Below are 20,461 nucleotides of genomic sequence, written 5' to 3'. Positions count from 1 at the left end.
ATTCCTCAAGAACACAGAAGAAACATTCAAATATCTTCATTTTATCTTATTTTTGGCCTACAGCTATCATATTTAAGAACACTGATTGTAAAACACTATGTGTAATTTGTGTCTAAATATAGAACAAAACTCCTCCTCAACTCAAATTCCAAGAAACAACACTGAGGACATGTCCTCTGTGTTCTCAATGGTAGCTACAGCCCTGGTTGCTGCCCAGTAAATTGGTTATTCAACATCCCTGCCAACTGTAGTCTTGTGTGTTTTTTGTGTTTGATAATAATAAAAAGAAGAACTATTTTACTGCTGTGTGGATCCAAATGAGAATATGCTGAACTTCCTTGCTTTCCCAGTTTATGTCTGTGTTGAGGAAATTTGTAATCCCATTTAAAAAAAAGTAAATAGTACATCATCATGATCCTTATTATATAATATAAAAGCCACTCAGCCTCAGTTTTATGACCATGGTAACAAAGCACTCAACTCCATTTGCCCTCAAAGCCATGTTTGTCTAAAACTGCATGTCCATTAACAAATGACTGACTGACTTTAAGGCAGTAGAGGAAAGAAAAGAGCACCTTCCCTCATGAAGGTAGGTGTGTGTGGACAGTGAAAAGTGATGAGTCAGACACCTGGCTTTAGGGACTTTTCGCCGTCTCTACTGTGTAACCGGTACACCAACTCAACAGCAGAGGGACACATTTGTCTGTCCACTGCGTCACTGCTCTGTCCTGTGTTTGCTTGGTAACACGTGTCCCGGTGCTCACTGTTGCCTTCCTACTGCATCTGGATCACATCTGAACAAATATCACATGTTCTACTGTTTGCCATTTTTCTATCAATTTTCATGGCACAGCTCTAATTATACAACATACCAGATACTTTTCTTTGTTGACTGATACAACTGCTTTTCCGTGGACATGGCTGCACTTGGCAGTGTCGCTTGCCCTGCTTATCTTCCTCGCGGTCTTCTCTGATTACATGGTTTTGTCCTGGTGAACTTGAACAGCAGGGCCCCGGGGGGGGGCACAACAACCTCCTTTTGCAGTATTCTCTCCTAAGCTCGGCTGTGTCCATCTGTTTCCTGAAGATGGTCGCTGAGTTGTTGATGTGTCTCAACTTCTGGATGTTCCAGTGAGTGTGTTTTGCTGATGGTGTAGCCTACCTGTATGACCTCAGAGGTCACTGCTCCACATTAATGGTAGTATGCCTGTACAATGGTGGTCGCCCAGTGAGTAAAACACCTGTGTGTACATTTCAAAGTATGCACAGACAGTAACTTTAACTGACATACTGTTCGTATGATGGGTAAAGGGTACAATCCCCCCCCCCCCACCCCCCAGTACTACTACACGCTCACAACATCGTGGACACTTCCAGGGAATCCAGATGGGAGCTCTCAGAAATATTTTGCAACAGAGTAAAGAAGTTGTGACATCCTTTGTTCCAACTAAATTCCCTCCCTCACCTGAAAAGAACGTTGCGTGCCTCGTTTCAACCTGTGTATTTCCACGTGTCCCCGGGATCACATTCCAGCTGTTTTTTGTTCGGCACATAATACTTCGTGTGGTTTGTTTTGCCGTTGAATCGATGTAACATATACGTGTATACATATAACATATTTGTACATATAATAGTAGTAATGTGTATTTAATGACGTGTGTCTATAGAATGTATGGTTAATACCATCGCACTAACTGTCCTCTACGTGTTAATATGAGTTACGCCATAGCGCTGACTGCTTCGCGTGTGTTGCTCAACCGCTGTTCCTTCTTGTTGTGAACTTTTTTTCTCCACCGAAAGTTTGTTTGCAAACAAAGGACGGCCACGTGGAGGACCAGTGGCGCTCGGGAAGTGTTGTTTCTCATTGGGGCAAAACGTCTGCGACAACAATCACTAGAACTCAATTTCCCATGATGCACTAGCAGCACCAGCTGAGTGGGTGCAGTGGGATGTTTTTGTTTTTTTCGGCTGACAAGTATATATGGGTTCTGTGTTTACTGTTAGCTTGTTGGAGCTCTCTGTTTTTGCCATCTCCTAAAAGTCAAAATGTCCCGGCTACGTAACAGCCTTCTTTGCTTTCCATAACTATACGAGGGCAGACATCGTGACATATATCGATAAACTATTTCAGGATTAGATCTATTTTCGTCCATACTTGTTTTTGTGTCCACTGTCAAGAGAAGAGGAAGCTTCATCTGGAAACGTCTGCGTAAGTAACACGTTTTGTCTATAACAAAGGATGTTGTTAGCGAGTTTATGAGATCTGAGTTTGTCATTATTTCTTGCTTTCCTGTTGAATTTTGTCACAATATGTTGAGTTAAGCAACTGTTAAGCTGGTGTTTATGTTAGTATGTTGTCAAGGGCTAACGGTCGGCACGAGGAAGTCTCCTTTGTCTAATTAACCGAAACTACAGTGTTTTCTCTCCTTTCAGTGACCTGGCACCACATAGCACACATATATCTTACATGATTGTCTGTAATTAATACTTAAATACTGGGATGTTATGCCATTTCATGTTTTTTTTCTTCATTTTAACTAAATAACAGTACACAGCACAATCAAATCTGCTTTTTTTGTTTTATATTTAATTTCACTCCTCAGTGGGTATTAGTCACAATGTTAATCCCTCTGTGTCAGACACCTCTGGCTAAACCTGTCCTCTGGTCTAACCTTACATGACTTCAAGGAGGCGCTGCTGCAGGCAAATAACGCACAATAGGTTTGAGTCTGAGCCACAGTTAAAAATAACCTGAGATAAATGACCTCACAGGAGGAAAAGCCAGACCTGACATTTTTAACACAGACAGTATGACCATAGATAAAACAGTTCTATGTTTAATATGATGTCTTCATGTTTTAATGTGTCTTAATACACACACCGTCTTTGTTGATGTGAACAAAGTATACCTCACAGGGAACTTGTTTGCCTTAAATACACAAATGTCGTCAGACTGCGGCTTTAAATAAAACAAAGAATATGACTCAAGGTCACTGACTTTGCACTCGTTGTTCAAACAGAGATTATGCGCTGTCTGATATCCATTTCCTCGCTCTGTTTCAAAACAACCTGACTACAGATGTGTACGGTTGGCATCAACCTCTCTCCCGCCTGTGTCTCTTTATCATCTTCCATCTCGTGCATTGCAATGTGCTGCAGGGCACAACCGTTTGGCAGCAGTGATGAGCAGGTTTCATTCCTTCAAGCTACTTTAATTAATCCGTGATACAAGACATCTTACCACTCCCCCGTGTGCAGAAAACTATTTGCGAGAACTCGCGTGCTTTCTCCCACTTCTGCACACATGCTGTGTGGCTTTGTGGCTTTGTGGCTTTGCTCTGTGAGTGTATTGTTGGTCCGTGGTGAATGTTCTCAATTTGTGCTTACAGTGATCCAATTAGGTTGCTGGCTAACCCCTCCTACCTATCTGATAGGATGCCATGATAATAATAATATCAATGGAAATGTTGTTGTTTTTGTAATGATACTGAACTGCCTGCTCTCCATCCTCAGGTCATCTTGAAGTTTAGAGAAGGTCTACGTTGAAGGTGGCAGCCATGGTGTTGATTCTGGGCAGAAGGATGATCAGGGAGGAGTCTGGGATCAAAGACTCGCCGGCTGTCAAACGCAAGGTGCTCGCAAACGCTTTCCATCTTGCAGCTTTTGTCTCAACTGACTTGAGTCCCAAATTGTCAAAAACAACAACCTTAATACATGTTTGTTGTCTCCTCAGGTGTTTGAGGTTGACTCCAAAACGTTAGCCAGCCAGGACGTCTTGGACTTCTGTTCCGGCTCATCCCACTCAGACGGCATCCTGCAGGTCTTCAATGAGTTCCGCGACTGCCGCCTGTTCACCGATGTGGTCATCAGTGTGCAGGGCCGTGAGTTCCCCTGCCATCGCGCCGTGCTTTCGGCCTGCTCCTCCTACTTCAGAGCCATGTTCTGCAACGATCACCGCGAGAGCCGCGAGATGCTCGTCGAGATCAACGGCATCCTGGCCGAGGCGATGGAGTCCTTCCTCTCCTACGTCTACACCGGCCGCGCCAAGATCACCACAGACAACGTCCAGTTCCTCTTCGAGACCTCCAGCCTCTTCCAGATCTACACGCTGCGCGACGCCTGCGCCAAGTTCCTGGAGGACCAGCTGGACCCTTGCAACTGCCTGGGCATCCAGCACTTCGCAGACGCCCACGCCCTGAAGCAACTGGCCAGCCGCTGCCGCACTTACGCCCTGGCCAACTTCTCCGAGGTGGCTGAGCACGAAGAGTTCCTCGCTCTACGCAAAGAGGAGCTGGAAGAATACACCGGCAGCGATGAGCTGTCCATCGGCAAGGAGGAGGTGGTGTTCGAGGCGGTGATGAGATGGGTGTACCACAGTGTGGAGCAAAGGAAGCCCATGCTGAAGGCCCTGCTACACAATGTGCGTCTGCCCCTTTTGCACCCCAACTACTTTGTCCAGACGGTGGAGGGAGACCAGCTCATCCAGAATGCTCCAGAGTGCTACCAGCTTCTCCACGAGGCGAGGCGCTACCACGTGCTCGGAAATGAAATGATGTCACCCAGAACTCGTCCACGCAGGTAACTGAAATGTTGACCGACTAGTTATGAAGGACGGCGGCAGAAAATAATAGATATTATCTGCAAAAGGAACACAGACACTGATTATTAGACAACATATTTTTGTGGGAAGTATGACTTATTAGTCTGATTTTTTTTTCTGACAGTCGATTTGTCTTGTTGGCTTAAAAACACCTCTTACACTGTGATGACAAAAAACAGCAACACATGTCTTTTTAAAGCAGTTCATTGATCTTGAACTCCACTTTGTATCGCTAAAGGTTACAACTCACGCAGGAACTTTGTGACCCCTGAAGTGTTGTTGTTGCGTCTGTGCGTGTGCGCGAGAGAGATAGGGAGTGTTATTGTACTGAACAGACAGAGTGTGTGTCATTGAGTGAGCGGTGTTGTGTTTACTTATTTGGAAATGGAAATGATAATGAGGGAGGCAGGGCATGTTCCTACACAGACTGGTTGGCTGGAAAGAAGAAAAAAAAAATGATGCGATGCAAGAAATGGCAATCATGAAATATTGAGTCTTGTTATCAGCATGAGCACCTGTTCACTTTTTTTTTTTTTAAACCTGTGTTCCAAATGTTCCTTTATTTCTGTATTTTAGTTTGAAGAGTGCCAACTCGGATGGGACAATGTGGTGTTTGACTAAGGACAAAAGCTGGCACTGACTGAAAGCGTATAAATGAGATACAAAACGGGCCCATATGACAGCCTGCCGCACAACAAACAGCAGTGCAGCTGCCTTTGTGTGTCGGAACAACTTTCAACGGTGCCAGTTGTCGGTTATTAAGGCCGTGTGGCCTGTATTTGAGGTGTATTGTGTCAGTATCCAGGCAGATCTGTCCAGATCAGCAAGCTCATCAGACAGTTAGTGTCTGCGCAGTCAGCTTTGTTTGCCCTGAGGGCCGAATGCTCGAGACAGATGCCTGGTCCTCCCCTTCTTGTGTCTACACCTGCCCCTTTTGTCTCTTGATAAGCCTCTAGAATATAATTAATTGCACACACACACACACACACGCACGCGCACATATTAAGCTGTAATGCTCCTGGGCTTGACTGTCTTGTGTATACAAGCACATGAAACAGCTCGAATCTCCCACCTGCATCGGACCTATATCACATACTGAGTAAACAGACAGAGACATGTTTACATCGGTATCCAGAATGTACTGGATTTTATTTTATTATAGATAAACCACTGGTAGTGTTTATCCTGCATCAGTATTTTAGAATAGCACAATAAGAAGAGAAGCTGTAGTTGATTAGCTCCCCCTAGGAAATGTGCTCATACCCACGGCATGTGCTGAACAGCCAAATAGGAAAGCGTTGTGATCATGGAAATTCAGCCTCGGTCTATCCCCAAGTGTGTTTTTCTTGTATTGATTGATACTTTCATTCTAAACTGAACTTTGCCTTCGAGATAAGTGAAGCCATTCCTGTGGAAACCGCGTCTCTGTTCCTGCCCTGGCACAAATTTCTGCCGTGTGTAATTAGAAATCTCTCAAAGTGCTGACATGTGTATGTTTGTATGTCTTCATAACCTTTTGTTTGGGCCTACAGACGTGGTGTGTTTTAATTAGATACCATGCCTGTAATTTCCACATTCTTGTACGGACCCTTTTAATTCTCACATGCTGGTGTTGTGTTTTGTGTTTTCATAATAGCCTCAGCTGTTGTTGTTATTTCCACTCCATCTCTAAATGTTTCCCTCCCTCTGACTTATCTTGTCTGCTCCCCCCCTTTTTCTACAGTTCGACTGGCTACTCTGAGGTGATCGTGGTGGTGGGGGGTTGCGAGAGGGTGGGGGGCTTCAACCTGCCCTACACTGAATGCTATGAACCCGTCACAGGAGAGTGGAAGTCACTGGCCAAACTACCCGAGTTCACCAAGTCAGAGTATGCTGTCTGCGCCCTCCGCAATGACATTCTGGTGTCAGGTAAGACCCCTGCAAAATACTACTTTCCTCACATGTTGTCTTTTATCTTGACTTTATTAATGAATAACTGAAATTGGCACAAATTCTATTACAACAACCTTTTATGTGGTTACACGCAATGTGATCAGGGTTGTTGCAAAATTCAGTTTCTCTTAATAACAGTAACCCCATACCCCCAAAATATACATCCACAAGTACACTCAGGGACATGTTCAGTGTCTTTCTTGGCTCGGCTTGCCGTCTAATCCCCTAGTGGAATGGCAGGAAAAGGCCACGATGGCTACTCGCCCACTGTTATTTTTACAGCGACAGCCTGTTTGAGTTGAAGGAAAATATGAGAGCAACATCTGGACGCACGCTCAGTGCTGAGAAAGGCCTTCATTGGCCGGCTCAGCCCCTCTCTCTCTCTCTCGCTATTGGTCAGTCATCGGGGTCACCACCTTTTGCAACGGTTCAGCAGCCTTCTAGGATATTGTGTATGCAACAATCTGACATCCCTTTTAGATTTTAGACTCCACCAACATGTTGTGATGTGATTAGCTTGTAATCAATCTGAATCTGAGATATCATTACTCTCATTGCCTCTTGGCAATGCTGTTGTATTTTTGACTCTTGGGCCAAGTGTGGCGTAAGCCTTGTTTTGTGTAAAAAAAAAAGAAGATCTGGATAAAACAAAACATCAGTAATACATCTTTCATCTGAACTGATGAGGTCAGGGTAAAGGTAGCTGCTGAAGCCAAACATTGATATAAACATGTGTGCTGCAGTTCTTATATGGTTGTTGGCTAGAGGGCATGGAGCTGGAGAGTTTTCATACTTTTTTGGGGGGGGAAATTGTTTCCAAGAATATGAATTGTCAGAAGTCCAAATGTGCCTGTGGGGACCGTGAATGCTCAAACATGTTGATGAGCTGCAAAACATTACCGGACAACGCGGCAGTTAAGAAAAAGATATAGAGAAGAGAAAAAAGGGAAGAAGGAGATTTAGGGAAACGTTCCCTCGCTTCAGCAAACAGTGTTGCAGTGTTTTGCTTTTTTTTTTTCTAACGCTCTCACTGTGCCAAGTTCTCACGTGTTGGCTATCATTCTCCTCTCAAGCGCTGCCGGAAAATGTGAACATGCCCCTCCCCCTCGTCTTTCTGTCTCACACACATTCACACACACTACTGCTTCATAGCATATTGTGGTCTTCATTGCCTCACTTGGTCTTCTGACTTGAAACATTTAATCCCCGTTTTTAATCGGCTACTCTCTCAATTACATTCCCACACATACCTCATTCTGTCCGTCTGTCTGCCCCTCGCCTCACACTGGGGACTGGTGCAAATACCTTGGAGGGCCTCCAGTCTCACAGCACAGTTGCAGTTAGCTGTGGTCTTGAATAGGATGTGGCTCAATTGAGTATAGAAAACCCCTGAGAACAAGGACGGGGACTTTGGCAACCACTGACTTTCTCACCTCCGTAGCATTGTAATCAGCTTCTTTGTCAGACCCACAGTGAGCATGCTTTGAGTTCAGGAGTACATGAGGCTGTTTGCTACTAGCGTTGTCACAATACTTGAATATCTCACTTCGAAACAATACCTTGAAAAATATTGATGTTCAATACCATTTTTAGTACAACAGTGTCAAATTGACACATTTAAGGCATAAAAATTCGATTTTTATCAAAGAATTAATAGCAGTGCGTGTGTCAACTCTCTGTCGGAGAGAAGGGAGAGCAGAAAGCTCAGCTGGTGCCCGTCTATCAATACTGCGGAAAAATTTATATTGAAGAAATTTCAAATATTCGTTATCGATACGTTATTTTCGACAACAGGATTTGCTACACATTTGGACAATATCTTGTCACCTAATGAGCAGAAAACACATGCGCTTGGCTCACACATTAGGGAGGGGTGCACGTCATAGTCACAAGTAGCCTGACTTCTCTCATTTGCCTTTTCAGACAACAGGAATGTTATAACACACTAAACTAGTTTGCATTAGCAATCAAACTGCGTATCACTTTAAGCAATGCATAACTCTCATAGAGCTGTCATATCTGGACATTCCAAAGTCGCCGCCTTTCGTTCTTTAAGAGCAATTATTTGCAGCAGTGGTCCTCCCCATCTGAGCCAGTCGGACTGTTTTGGTGAGAAAAGAACGCCTTCTAAATATATTTTTTTAGGTTTGCAAGGCTCTCTTTCAAATGGTTCGTCCTCCGTCAACGTGTTTCCTACATGCCTCAGGGGCAGCAGACTCTCTGGCTCGTTCACTATCCAGCTGATTAGCGAGCAGACACATACTATGACTAACTTCCTAAACACAGACGCCTGAACATTAATTACATTATATTATTATTATTTATTAAAATATATGGCCTTTGCAAGGAGGTGAGTGATTTTTTTATTAGGATGAAACATGAGCCTGATAGCCAGTACTTCTTCTGGACCCATTGATGGATAAAAGCCAGCAGATAACTGCCACCGAATCTAATAACAGTGCAGTGGCCACAACATGTCTTTTAGATAATGTTACATTTTCCCTTTTTAACCAAAAAAAAATTTCATGAGTTTTGATTGGTTAACCTACATTTCATCAGATCTTTTTCTAGCCTCCATGCTAACAAGTTAGCTTGTGCCAGCCATTGTATTCTTAAAAGATTACTTTGGATTTTCCCTCCCTGTGTGTGTGTGTGTATTTATTGGTGGGGGGGTTATTGAGAGAGAGGGAGGGTACATGTCGGGGCTTGTTAAAATATGCCAGGATCACACTGTAACCTGTTATTTTTCCCTACATCCTTGTAAAATTCCATGTTTGCTCAGAAACGACAGATTAGACACCAGGAGTATTAGTCATACTGTAGCTCCATCAGCTGCAAAATATACTTGATCATGGTGTGTTTGCTATATAAATAATTCAAATAAAGGATGGTCAACACCTGTGCACTCATAATGATACTGTGTGTGTGTGTGTGTGTGTGTGTGCGCGTGCGCGTGCAAGTATGTGAGGAAACCTTTTATTTACTCTCAAGACTCAGGTCAAAGTCAGATAAGACACTTACAACTCTGCCCCAGTAAGCAGATAAAGCATTACTTTGACATAAACACACAAAGCTGGCTGAACACTGAGAGCAGCTCTGGTTTATTTTTAATCTTTTCATTTACAACAGATCAGCTCAATGACAAACAACAGCAATAACAAAATGACTTGTCCGGCGCTAAATATATTGTGCCCAAAATTGTCTTAAAGTTCTATTGTCTTGAATATGAACTGTTGTCCGGCATGTTTGTCCCTTGGTGCTTTTAGGTGGCCGTATCAACAGCAGGGACGTGTGGATGTATAACTCCCAGCTCAACCTGTGGATCAGAGTGGCTTCTCTTAACAAAGGCCGCTGGAGACACAAGATGGGCGTCCTTCTGGGGAAGGTAAGGAGGGAGCATCAAGCCAGATTTATGCATAATCTGCATTGGGATGCATGCACCGTAGATGCATCTGATGTAGGAGTTGATTTATGTGCAGTGCCAGATGCCACTCATTGATGGCACCCTCACAACTCTAGATCTGTGTCGTACCCCAAAGTAACCATGTTAACGTTTTTCCATTACTCTGTGATATAGAGCGACTCTGGAGCTATAATCGCTACGAGCAGTAAATTCGGTTTTCCAAGATCAATTTCCTACAGTTCAGCTACTGAGGCTACACGCGTGGCTCTGCTGCTACTCCACAAGTACAAATCCAGCACATACACTTTCAACGAAGCACCAGTTCATTGCCCCAGGAAAATCTGCTTATCAGTGATCCTCCATGTTGGTCTATTAGGCCACCCTGTGACAAGGAGCAATATCATTTAATGTGCGTGTGTGTGACACATCCTTTTGTTGCCCCAGGGTTTGTAGACGACTGGTGCCAGCTCGTCTCACACATACTGGAAACATACGCGCAGATTCAGCAGAGAGAAGGAAGTTTGCCTTTATTTAAAAGTGGCATATAAGTTCCTCAGCTACTGGAACAGTGCAGCTGATTCACTCATTAAATACCCAACACATGGAAAAAGCTTCACTCCTCGATCACTGCCTCTACTCTTGAGCTGTTACTATTTACAGTGTCTGGGAAGGCCAGGTGGACATTCTTGTTAGAGGGCAATAGGAGTTTAATGGACATGTGCTAGCACCTCACACTTCCAAGTTGAGGACTAGCTTAGTCCACCTGCCCATATCATGTCTCACATTAGCCTGGAGTGGCCATACATACATAGCTGTGAGAATCCCTAATAAGCCTGTAAACACACACTTGGTTCGCATACGTTGCAAATTTAGCTCTGTAAATATATTCAGTACGTAAAGAAAAACTATCCTGAGATCGAATAGCTATATTCTAATTTGTGAAATGTTTTTTTACCACATGGTTTGTTTGGAAATGTTCTTAAACTAGAAAGTGTAGTCTGTCTTCATTGCACAGCATTTACTTATTTTTTTCGCATTTGTGGATGTAAAGACCGTCTTAATGCAAAAAGTCGTTGATCTGTGTCGTTGATCGCGTTCCTCACGAGAGGTTTCTCAACTGTAATTATCTGTTATGAGAGTTGTGTAAAGAAGAACGTCCATGAGTTGTCTTGGTTGAAGCAGGCCGAGCATAAACAGAGAGGACTCCCCTAACACACCACTCACAAACTCAAGTGTGTGCTTCAGACATCATGTGTATAACTTGCGTTTGTATGCACACATAAAGAACATGGACACAAGTACAAGTATTCTTGGAATGCTTTGGGCTAAAACTCTGCTTTGTTTACTTTGTCAGGAAGGGCCTGACTCATCTTCAGCATTTCTGACAAACATTACATTGTTTTAAAGCTCTGCTTGTGGCAAATCTGTGTTGGATTTTCTATGATTTTCAAACAACAATCAAAGTGCTTAGTTGCCTTGCCACAGAAACAAACAAACACACATGCATGCATTCAAACTACACAGAGGTCCTCCACAACAGTGATGTAATCAGCTGGAGGGTCTCACTCTGGCTGTAAAAGTCAGTAATTGAATCCAAAGTGAGTCATGCATCCAGTTATAGTGAAAACAAGATGGACCGAAATAGGTAATTTAACTTGACTCTAAAAGTTATAGAACAATAATACTATACTTGCGTCCAAGGCCCGCTATCTTAGAGGTTGAACTGGTCAGGCATCCCACACAACACATAAGCAATAATACACATGTAGTGCTTCATGGTATAAGCACAAACACAGGTTTCGTCCTTTCTTGAAAAACGCATTCCTCTGAGATATTAAATCCCAGAAGAGGCTATTGTCTGCAACCACTTCCTCTTTCTGTCCCACACATGTGGGTTTGTCTTCCCCTTCTCATATTTTCTTCTCTCTGTCTTTGTCTGTTTTACAGAGAATTTCTTTTTGTTGTAACTTATCTTTATTTTGTGCCTGATCTTCTTTGTCTTGTCATTCTCCTTCAGAACTTCAGGTCTTTATCACGTCTCATTTCCTCATATATTTTTATATCTTCTGTCTCTTTTAAGATCTATACCTGTGTTGTTGTTTTTTTTTTAATTTTCCTCAGAATTCAGTTACCCCTCCTCCTCTGTCATGTCCTCGTTCTGCCTGTAATTTCCCCCCATTTGATGAGCAGCAGGGCTGAGTTTAGTAAGCAAGCCTGTGTAATAAGCATGTATGCACGCTCATGCTTACACATGACTTGCACTAACTCACTACTCAAACAATTTGCATGTTCAGTTGACAAACCAGAAATCTTTTCAGTGGCACACGTACGTACGCACACGTACGTACGCCCACGTAATACCTATAATTGTGCAGACCTTCCATTTACTACACACACGCACACAAGTGGATCATGCAGGCATAGAAATACAAGAACACGCTGTATTGTGTGATGTCCTGTTGGACTGGTTGTGTTTCCTTAGTAGAAGCAAAAATAGGTCACCATTTGTTTTCCTCTCCCTGTTGTGGCTGCACTTGGTGACGGCTGCTCTCATCTATGCTAATGTTTCGCCCTCTAGCTCTCTCTTTGTCTCTCTCACGGTGCGGTTCTCTCTTTCTTTGTCTCTATTGTTCTATGCTTGTAAATTATATTTCCCCCTTGAAGTCCTCTGTGTTTCTGTCATGGTCACTACTTCTCCCCTAATTTGCATGTTAAAGACAGTTAATCATGCAGCCGTTGCCAGTGTTTGTTGCCAGCGGTCATAAAATAAGTTGCGAATGTGCTTGTTTGGTTGTTAGCAAGTGTGTGCTCAGATAGTCATGAATCATGTTTGACTTGGTGTTTATGTGACTGCCACATACCCTGAGTCAGTATAATGTATGTGCTACCATCACGGAGCACACCTTCACGGTGTATCCAAACCATGTGGGGGGTTTTATTGAGAGTCTGCAGAGTGGTGAGGGCGAAAAGAAAAGAGGGCTGCATCGTGACAAAATGTTCTCCTGGAGACACCTACTGTGTCTGTCTGTCACCGTGATAGTGTCACAACTGTGCAGGATGCAGTCCCGAAACCTTAGAGGTGTGTAGTAACGATTATCAGCTGCTTCAACATTATAGTATGAAAATATACAAATTTCAGTTGGTCTACGTGCCGATAGTTTTAAGTTTAAACTCGCAGAATAAACTGCCCCCACCAAAATAGGCTACATTTACCTGTTGTTGTCATTAAAAACACAGAGACAGCAATATTTTGAAACCACCACCTGAGTTGTTAGAGCAAGAGTGAGCAAGTTATTTTTCTCTGTTTCAACTTGTCAGTTAAAAAGGTGGTAGTACTGTCAATTAGCCCAGGTGTTTGATGCAAATATTTGCATCCACTTCCATCTTTATGTTCCCTATTTTTCCCTCTCTCTCTCTCTCTCTCTCTCTCTCTCTCTCTCCCCCTTCCCTCTCTCTCCTCTTTCTTGTTTACGCTTCAGATTTTGTGTGGAGACAGGAACAGCCCGAGGGTTTTCTGTTGATGAGTAATGCTGTGTTCCTATAACCAGTAATGTATTCTTGACACATGATATCCTTTCAGTTATTGAGGAAATAGAAATTAACCATCAATCTGTACCTTCCACCAGCTTTTTAACACTCTTCATTCCTCATGTTCCCAATTATTTTTTCTTATTTTGCCAATCATTGCGCTCCATAAGCGTAGTATGTGTAACCACAGTGCATATCTTATGTCAACAAAATTCTCCAGTCAGTAATGCTTTAGCTTCCAGTAAGGTTTATGTTTTTGTTATTGTTAGTGAATCATTTAATTATCAAGAAAATGGTGTGGGACAGAATTTAACGTTGGACATAAAATCTATTGACTGATGATAGTATTTTCAATTGTAAATTATAAAGGGAATTAACAGATTTTGATAAGATTAGATACATTTAAAAATCTCTATTAATTCCCAATGGGGTCACTCATTTGCTGCCAAATCAACTCATACAGACAAACAACACAGGCATTACATTCACAGTACATAACAATTAAATAACTCAACTTAAGAGCCACTTAAGGCATGATTAGCAGCTGAACGATGCGACATCTAAAGACCAAGTCTAAAAGTGTTCATTAAAAAATATGACCGCTGCTGGAACAAAAGACCCTCTGAGACTTTCAGTAGGACACTGAGGACTGATTTCAATTTGCCGCTTGTTCTCTTTCCTACAGCGACCTTAAGTAAGGCCAATCACTGAGCCAGCCTTTCTGATCATCTCATTGATCCTGTTTTTAAGCCTGTGAAGTGATGCTGCCCCCCCCAGCAGAGCACAGCATAATAGAGAACACCACTTAAGATTCCCTGATTAAAAAAAATCATGAAGAAGCTTGTTGCTGATATCAAAGGATCCAAGCTTCCTCAAGGCAAATAGTCTTGACTGAGCTTTCTTGAATACAAAAACGTTCTTTTTCCAGTTTAACCTACTGCCCAGTGTATTATGACACCAGTCCAATGTTCCAGAGCCGTGTTCACAGATATAAGAACAGCGAGGACAGAGACAATGTTGCTTGTTCACATCAGTTCGTCATCTTTCACCTGCTCCTGATAGACTGGTTCTCTAAGTACTGAAGTAGTGTTCATACTCCTGAACTAGTCAGCTTGAATACAAACATACATCTTATGTGTATGTGTTTCTGTGTACATGCTCTGTGTAAGACGTGTGTGGCGCACGTCACAGTTGTTCCAAGGTGCTAATCTCAACTCCTCTTATCCAAATACGTGTGTGTGTGTCTTTCCCTAAGGTCTACGCGGTTGGTGGCTATGATGGGCAGAGCCGCCTGAGCAGTGTGGAGTGCTATGACTCCTTCTCTAACCGCTGGAAAGAAGTGGCTCCCATGAAAGAGGCGGTCAGCTCTCCGGCCGTGGCCAGCTGTGCTGGCAAGCTCTTTGTCATAGGAGGAGGGCCTGATGATGACACCTGTTCAGACAAGGTGGGAAACAGATGTGTGCACCCCGAACCACATACTTAGCACATAGTGATGAAAGCAGGGGGGGGCTTTTGTCTCAGATAACTAGTTTTCAGTGATTATACCTTTGAAAACGCAAGGGACGTGCTAAACATTTGAAATTTTTTTTCAAAGCAGACTTTTCAGTGGGTTGTCTGAACAATGACTCGACTTGTCGGTTTCAACAGAGGTATTCATTTAAATGAGTCTGTCCTTAGATAGGCTCATAAATTACAAGCTTAAGTTTCTTGTTTGCGTTAATAATATAAAAACATAGAAAAGAAGAAGCTCTGTGTAAAATGTAGGATATGTTTCTGGTCAAACCTTCTTAGGAAAAGATATTGGGAACATTTATTATACGTTTATAGTATGTGCTAGTTCACAGTCTTTGCATGATTATATATTTTAGATGAATGATGAATGGACATTAATAGAGCTTATGCTCCTTTCTACTGCCAACAGAAGAAACAAAGTAAAGTCTACTGTTATGGCCTATGCTTGAAAGAAGCAATTGTCCTTTATAAAATACTGAAATGCTTCCTGATTCACCAAGAATAGAGGAGGAAACATGTTCAATCAGGACTCGACAGGCTACCCTGGAAATTACGTCAGCCATAGTAAACAAAGAGACATTGTCATTCGCTGGAACTCAAACTTCAGTAGAAGCGTTTTTCCTCCATGGAATAGCTGGTATGCTTTGTCAATCGCTGGAACTCAAACTTCAGTAGAAGCATTTTTCCTCCATGGAATAGCTGGTATGCTTTGTCAATATCCATGCAGGCTAGAAAACACGTACTACAGGAAGAGAGGCATTCTGATAAGAGTTAACCCAGCATGGCTGACTATTTCTACCTGGGTCAACGGGGCCAAAAAGGACTAGAGTTCGTGCTGGTTCCAATTTCTTAGCGCTATTATCTCTGGAGTCTCCTAAAGACAGCATCCGCATTGATTCTAAAGGTCCTTGTCTGCAGTCAAGAGACGACACTGTTTGGAAGGAGGCTATTTTAAATAGATGTGGGTGAGAGAATGCTTGGATTGTATGCAAAACCACACAGTGAAGCTAAAGTCAGCCCACAGAACAGCCAGTAAGAAGAGCTACATATTTTTTTCTATTCAACAACTATTTTCCCACCACATGGAGTCTATTGTCTTCTTTCTTCTACCACAATAACACAACTAACTAACTGCATGTAACTGTATGTCAGGTCCAGTGCTATGACCCGGAGACGAACACTTGGTTGCTGCGGGCCAACATCCCCATCGCCAAGCGCTGTATCACAGCAGTGTCCCTCAACAACATGGTCTATGTGTGCGGTGGTCTCACCAAGTCCATATTCTGCTACGACCCCGCAGAGGACTACTGGATACATGTGGTTCACACCTTTAGCAAACAGGTAATAGATTAAACGCAGATCATTTGAGGATTAGGCTGTTTGAATACACCTACAAGAATCCTCCGAAGCCGCAATCTCTGATTTCTGTCCCTCTCCCTGCAGGAGAGCTGTGGCATGTCGGTGTGCAACGGCAAGATCTTCATTCTTGGCGGCAGAGGGGAAAATGGCGACGCAACAGACACCATCCTGTGCTACGACCCGTCATCAGGCATCATCACCGGAGTGGCAGCCATGCCGCGGCCGATCTCCTACCATGGCTGTGTAACCATCCACCGCTACAATGACAAATACCACAAGACCTGACCATAAACAAGCACACACACACACACTGAAGAACTTTAACTTTCTTTGAAACTTAAGCTCTTCACCCATGCACAACACAAACACAACTACACACGTCTTTATAACAGGCACATTATGTTGCTCAGTCCACAGTAGCTGAGCTTATTTATTTTCTCACAGCATCGTGTAGCAATACTCATTGTGGTGCTGTGAACCATTTGCTGTTGTGTACCATAGTTATTGCCCTTCCGTGGAAATGTGGTTGGTGACGCTAATGGCTTGTCTGTAACCTGAGCTCGGGTGAAGTCGGATTGAAGTGGCAGATGTGGCTTTGCATTAGCAGTAACTGCACAAGGTTGGGAAGTTATGGATCATATATGACAGAAGTAAAGAAACTGATTATGATAATGGGAAAATAAATTAATGATAGAAATTGTTATGGGAGATTGGATTAACATTAGGATCACGGATCTGTGGTGACAATATTATAAACTCATGGTTCACTTACTTAGCTTTTCACAGAGCTTTCAACCCATCCCATTAACCTTACTGAAAGAAACCAATGTAAATGGTTTATGAAAAGCTAATTATAAAAAAGTATTTTTACACAAATGAAAAAACACTAAAGTTTCTAAATGACAGTTAATTGTTTGTTTCCCTAACTGCATATTAGATGGATGTAATACTACCTGGCAGAGCTAAAACTCTTAATAACATTATTGACTTTTAATAATACATTTTATTATGACAGTGATTACAAGCAGGTAATCAGTTTAAGTGTACTTGTGCTTTTATTACTGTGCAAAGTGACCTCACCCTTAGATCTAGGTTGCTGATGAGCTGAAATATGAACAAGAACAATGCCATAGGACAAAAAAAATGTAAACAAAAAACACATGAGCCAAGAATGAACTGCCAACAGAAGAAAAATGGTATGACTCTTATTTTTTACTGACAGATGAGTGGCCAGGTGAGATATCTAACCTTAAACCCAATGCACTCCATGCCGATATTTACATACAGCACTTGTAGAGAACATTAAAAAAAGTACTGTCCTCCGTTTTTTAAACTCTTTTCCTTAACACTAAAAATTACCTGATAAAAATGTGGTAAACAGTCAGCCAGCTGTTCTCCCACAGTATCAGTGGTTCTACGTTGCTCTCACCCGTTGACATTGAGCAGGGTTAAGAGAAGAGATTAAGAGCGGAGGCCGTACCAAAATATTGGAATATAGCCACTTTTTGCTTTGCCCTCGTTTCCTCCTCATATCACCTAGTTCCACTTCCCGTATGCGTTTCCCTTTTCCATCCTCCAGCTGTGTCATCACCTCACATTTCCATGTCTCCTTTTAAGCTTTATTATGGCTCCACTTAATTATTATTATTACGCTCATTTTTCATTACTGTCATTTTGTTTTTAAGTTATACTTGTTTGTCCTTTTTTTTTACAATTGGATGTTTACTGTTTTATAAGTAGCTTTAGTGTGTCTATTTCATATCGATGTTGGATCATTGGTGTACTGGGCTTATGGGCGGTTTTGCAGACGTGAGAAGCCTTTGTAGATCAAACTCAAAGACTGCTCTGAATAAGTGGTGTGCATGTTATAGTGTGTGTGTGTGTGTGTGTGTGTGTGTGTGACTTTCACGACTCTGTCTGGATGTGTCAGCGCCAAGGAGGTTCATCAAGGAGTTCTAGAGTGAGCATTGCACGACTGGTAACTTTTGTTTACCCAAGTTTTCACTCTGATGGTGGCACCGCTCACCTGTGCACTTACAAGATGTATCTCGGGGTGACCATAGATACCTCCAGATGTGCATGTGTGTGTTTACTGGTCAGCTCAGGTGGTGTGTGTAGCACTTCTACACCTCTGACAAAGGGAGTAAAGAGTTCTGAATGACAAGGATTTTGGATGATGTGGCTCATGGTCAGTAAAAGTCACATTTTACTACAGTAGGCGTTGATAGACTCGAGATATTGCTGTGAATATAACTTTTAATATGTTTTCTTTGTTTTAACTTGTATTTGGTTGCATATTGAGTTTTTCTATAACTGAGAGCCCCAATTGTGCACTTTGACAGAATCCTGTTAAATTTATAATTATATTACGAGAACTTTTTTTGTTGTTGTTGCTTTTTTACTGTATCAGTAAATGTTCTTTGCTTTCATGTGACGTATGGAAGAGACAGTAAAAGGGCCTGTCAGCTCCTCCTGTTGGCCACTACCTGCTATGGCTTTGATATTCTAACAAAAACTGCTTCCTTCCGTCTGTCTGTCACAATGACAAAAGCAGGCGGGGGTATTTCGGCTTACACCATCCCCCAGGCGTTTTCTCTGAAGGATGAGTTCTTGGTCAGGACTTCAACAGGACTACAGGCTGTAAAGAAAACATCCTAAGCCCCACTCAGGGTTAACTCAGGAGGCCAAAAAGAGGAGACTGAGGGGCAAGAATGTGGTAAAGCAAAAGAGTTAGAGGGAGTTAGATAAATAGCGAGAGAGAGAGAATTTGAGTGTGTGTGCGTCTGTGATTTCACTGAGTATTTACACATAACACGTTATGTTGATTTTAAGATTTTCATTATTCGTGATGTAGAAGCATTCATACAATGTTTGCTTTGATAAGATAATTGTTTTTGCTATTGATTTTTTTTCTTTGCTTTTCACTGGTGTGGTGAGTTGTGGGAGCCTTTGCAATTTCACCTGACATGATCTGAATTAAACCCTGAAGAGCTGAGCATTAAAAGATGATTGATAGATTTTGATGTGAATGCAGATAAAAGCCAAAGTGGATTAGATTCAATCCCAAGATTATGCATGCAAAAATACCCCATAACATTAACTAATGTGTTAGTTGCAGAATGCTGCCCGATGTGCCTTGATAAAAGAATGACGAGTGGGGAATTAAATCGTACCATTTTTATATAAACCTTTCTTATCGTATGTATGTTGTGATATTTTAACACTACTTTCTCCTCGGACGCTCTTTGTCTAACTGCGAGAAAGCTTCGGATTTTTGTAAACTGCAGGATGTGGAAATGTGGTTGACTTTTGTAAGAGAAACATCAATAAAGTTTTCTTTCCATCCTTACACGTGTGACCTGTCAGTTAAAGAATGAAGCAATATGAAAGATATTATAGGGTATTAGGTTAACATAGTTTAGAGTTTTAAGATTGCACATACATTCTTTATCTTCACACAAATTCTACACACTATGTATGTATGTATATATACAGTACATGCCAGCCTTTATTTTAAACTATGAGAGATTTCCTGATAATATATGTATTTTTTTAACTATGACAAGAAAAGCAGCTCTTGTACTGGATGAAGCTGACCCAACCATTATTGGGTGTTCCCCTGTAAATTAGTATCAGCACATTGATCTTCACACCATACAAATGTGGGAGATACAAAATAAGTGGTTATACTAAATGATTGAACCCGTAGCACCACCAACCACACTAAAGATTTCGATGAAGACATTGCAGATTTCTTGTTAACCAACTATAATAAATACAATAGGAAGTCTTATCAAAATGTCTGCTATCTGCTCCGTATGGCTGGTGAATCCTTTATCTGATCAGGGGACGAATCACTGTTATTGGTGATGTTTGAATGAGCCATTGTGTTGAACAAGACAACAGCATATAAAAGCAGCCACACACTTTCAAGCTGGTATTTAGCAACTCGTTCTGCAATAAACATTCATGAGGCCTTTTTGTTTTGTCTAATGTGGTGATTATATACTCCATCTTATGGATTAGTTTATTAAAAACCACAAACATTCTTCTCACAGATTCTTATGGGCACAGTGACTCTAAGTTTGTGTCAGCTAATTAATCTTGTTGATAAGATAATTGGCATT

General features: G+C 42.0%; 1 protein-coding gene across 1 annotated transcript; it reads left to right on the top strand.

The window, feature by feature from the left end:
* Positions 1 to 1,963: 1,963 nt before the first annotated feature.
* Positions 1,964 to 19,683, top strand: klhl24a (kelch-like family member 24a). Its single transcript, XM_076097712.1, has 8 exons — positions 1,964 to 2,209; positions 3,514 to 3,632; positions 3,734 to 4,578; positions 6,324 to 6,508; positions 9,799 to 9,917; positions 14,719 to 14,907; positions 16,128 to 16,316; positions 16,419 to 19,683. The coding sequence occupies exons 2-8, from the start codon at positions 3,558 to 3,560 to the stop codon at positions 16,617 to 16,619; spliced, it is 1,803 nt and encodes a 600-aa protein (XP_075953827.1). The 5' UTR covers positions 1,964 to 2,209; positions 3,514 to 3,557; the 3' UTR covers positions 16,620 to 19,683.
* Positions 19,684 to 20,461: the final 778 nt, after the last annotated feature.

This window comes from Anarhichas minor, unplaced genomic scaffold (genome assembly GCF_050575085.1).
Source record: "Anarhichas minor isolate MPS153535 unplaced genomic scaffold, ASM5057508v1 ptg000024l, whole genome shotgun sequence".
Taxonomy (NCBI): domain Eukaryota; kingdom Metazoa; phylum Chordata; class Actinopteri; order Perciformes; family Anarhichadidae; genus Anarhichas; species Anarhichas minor.
This window is presented reverse-complemented; position numbering and strand designations above follow the sequence as displayed.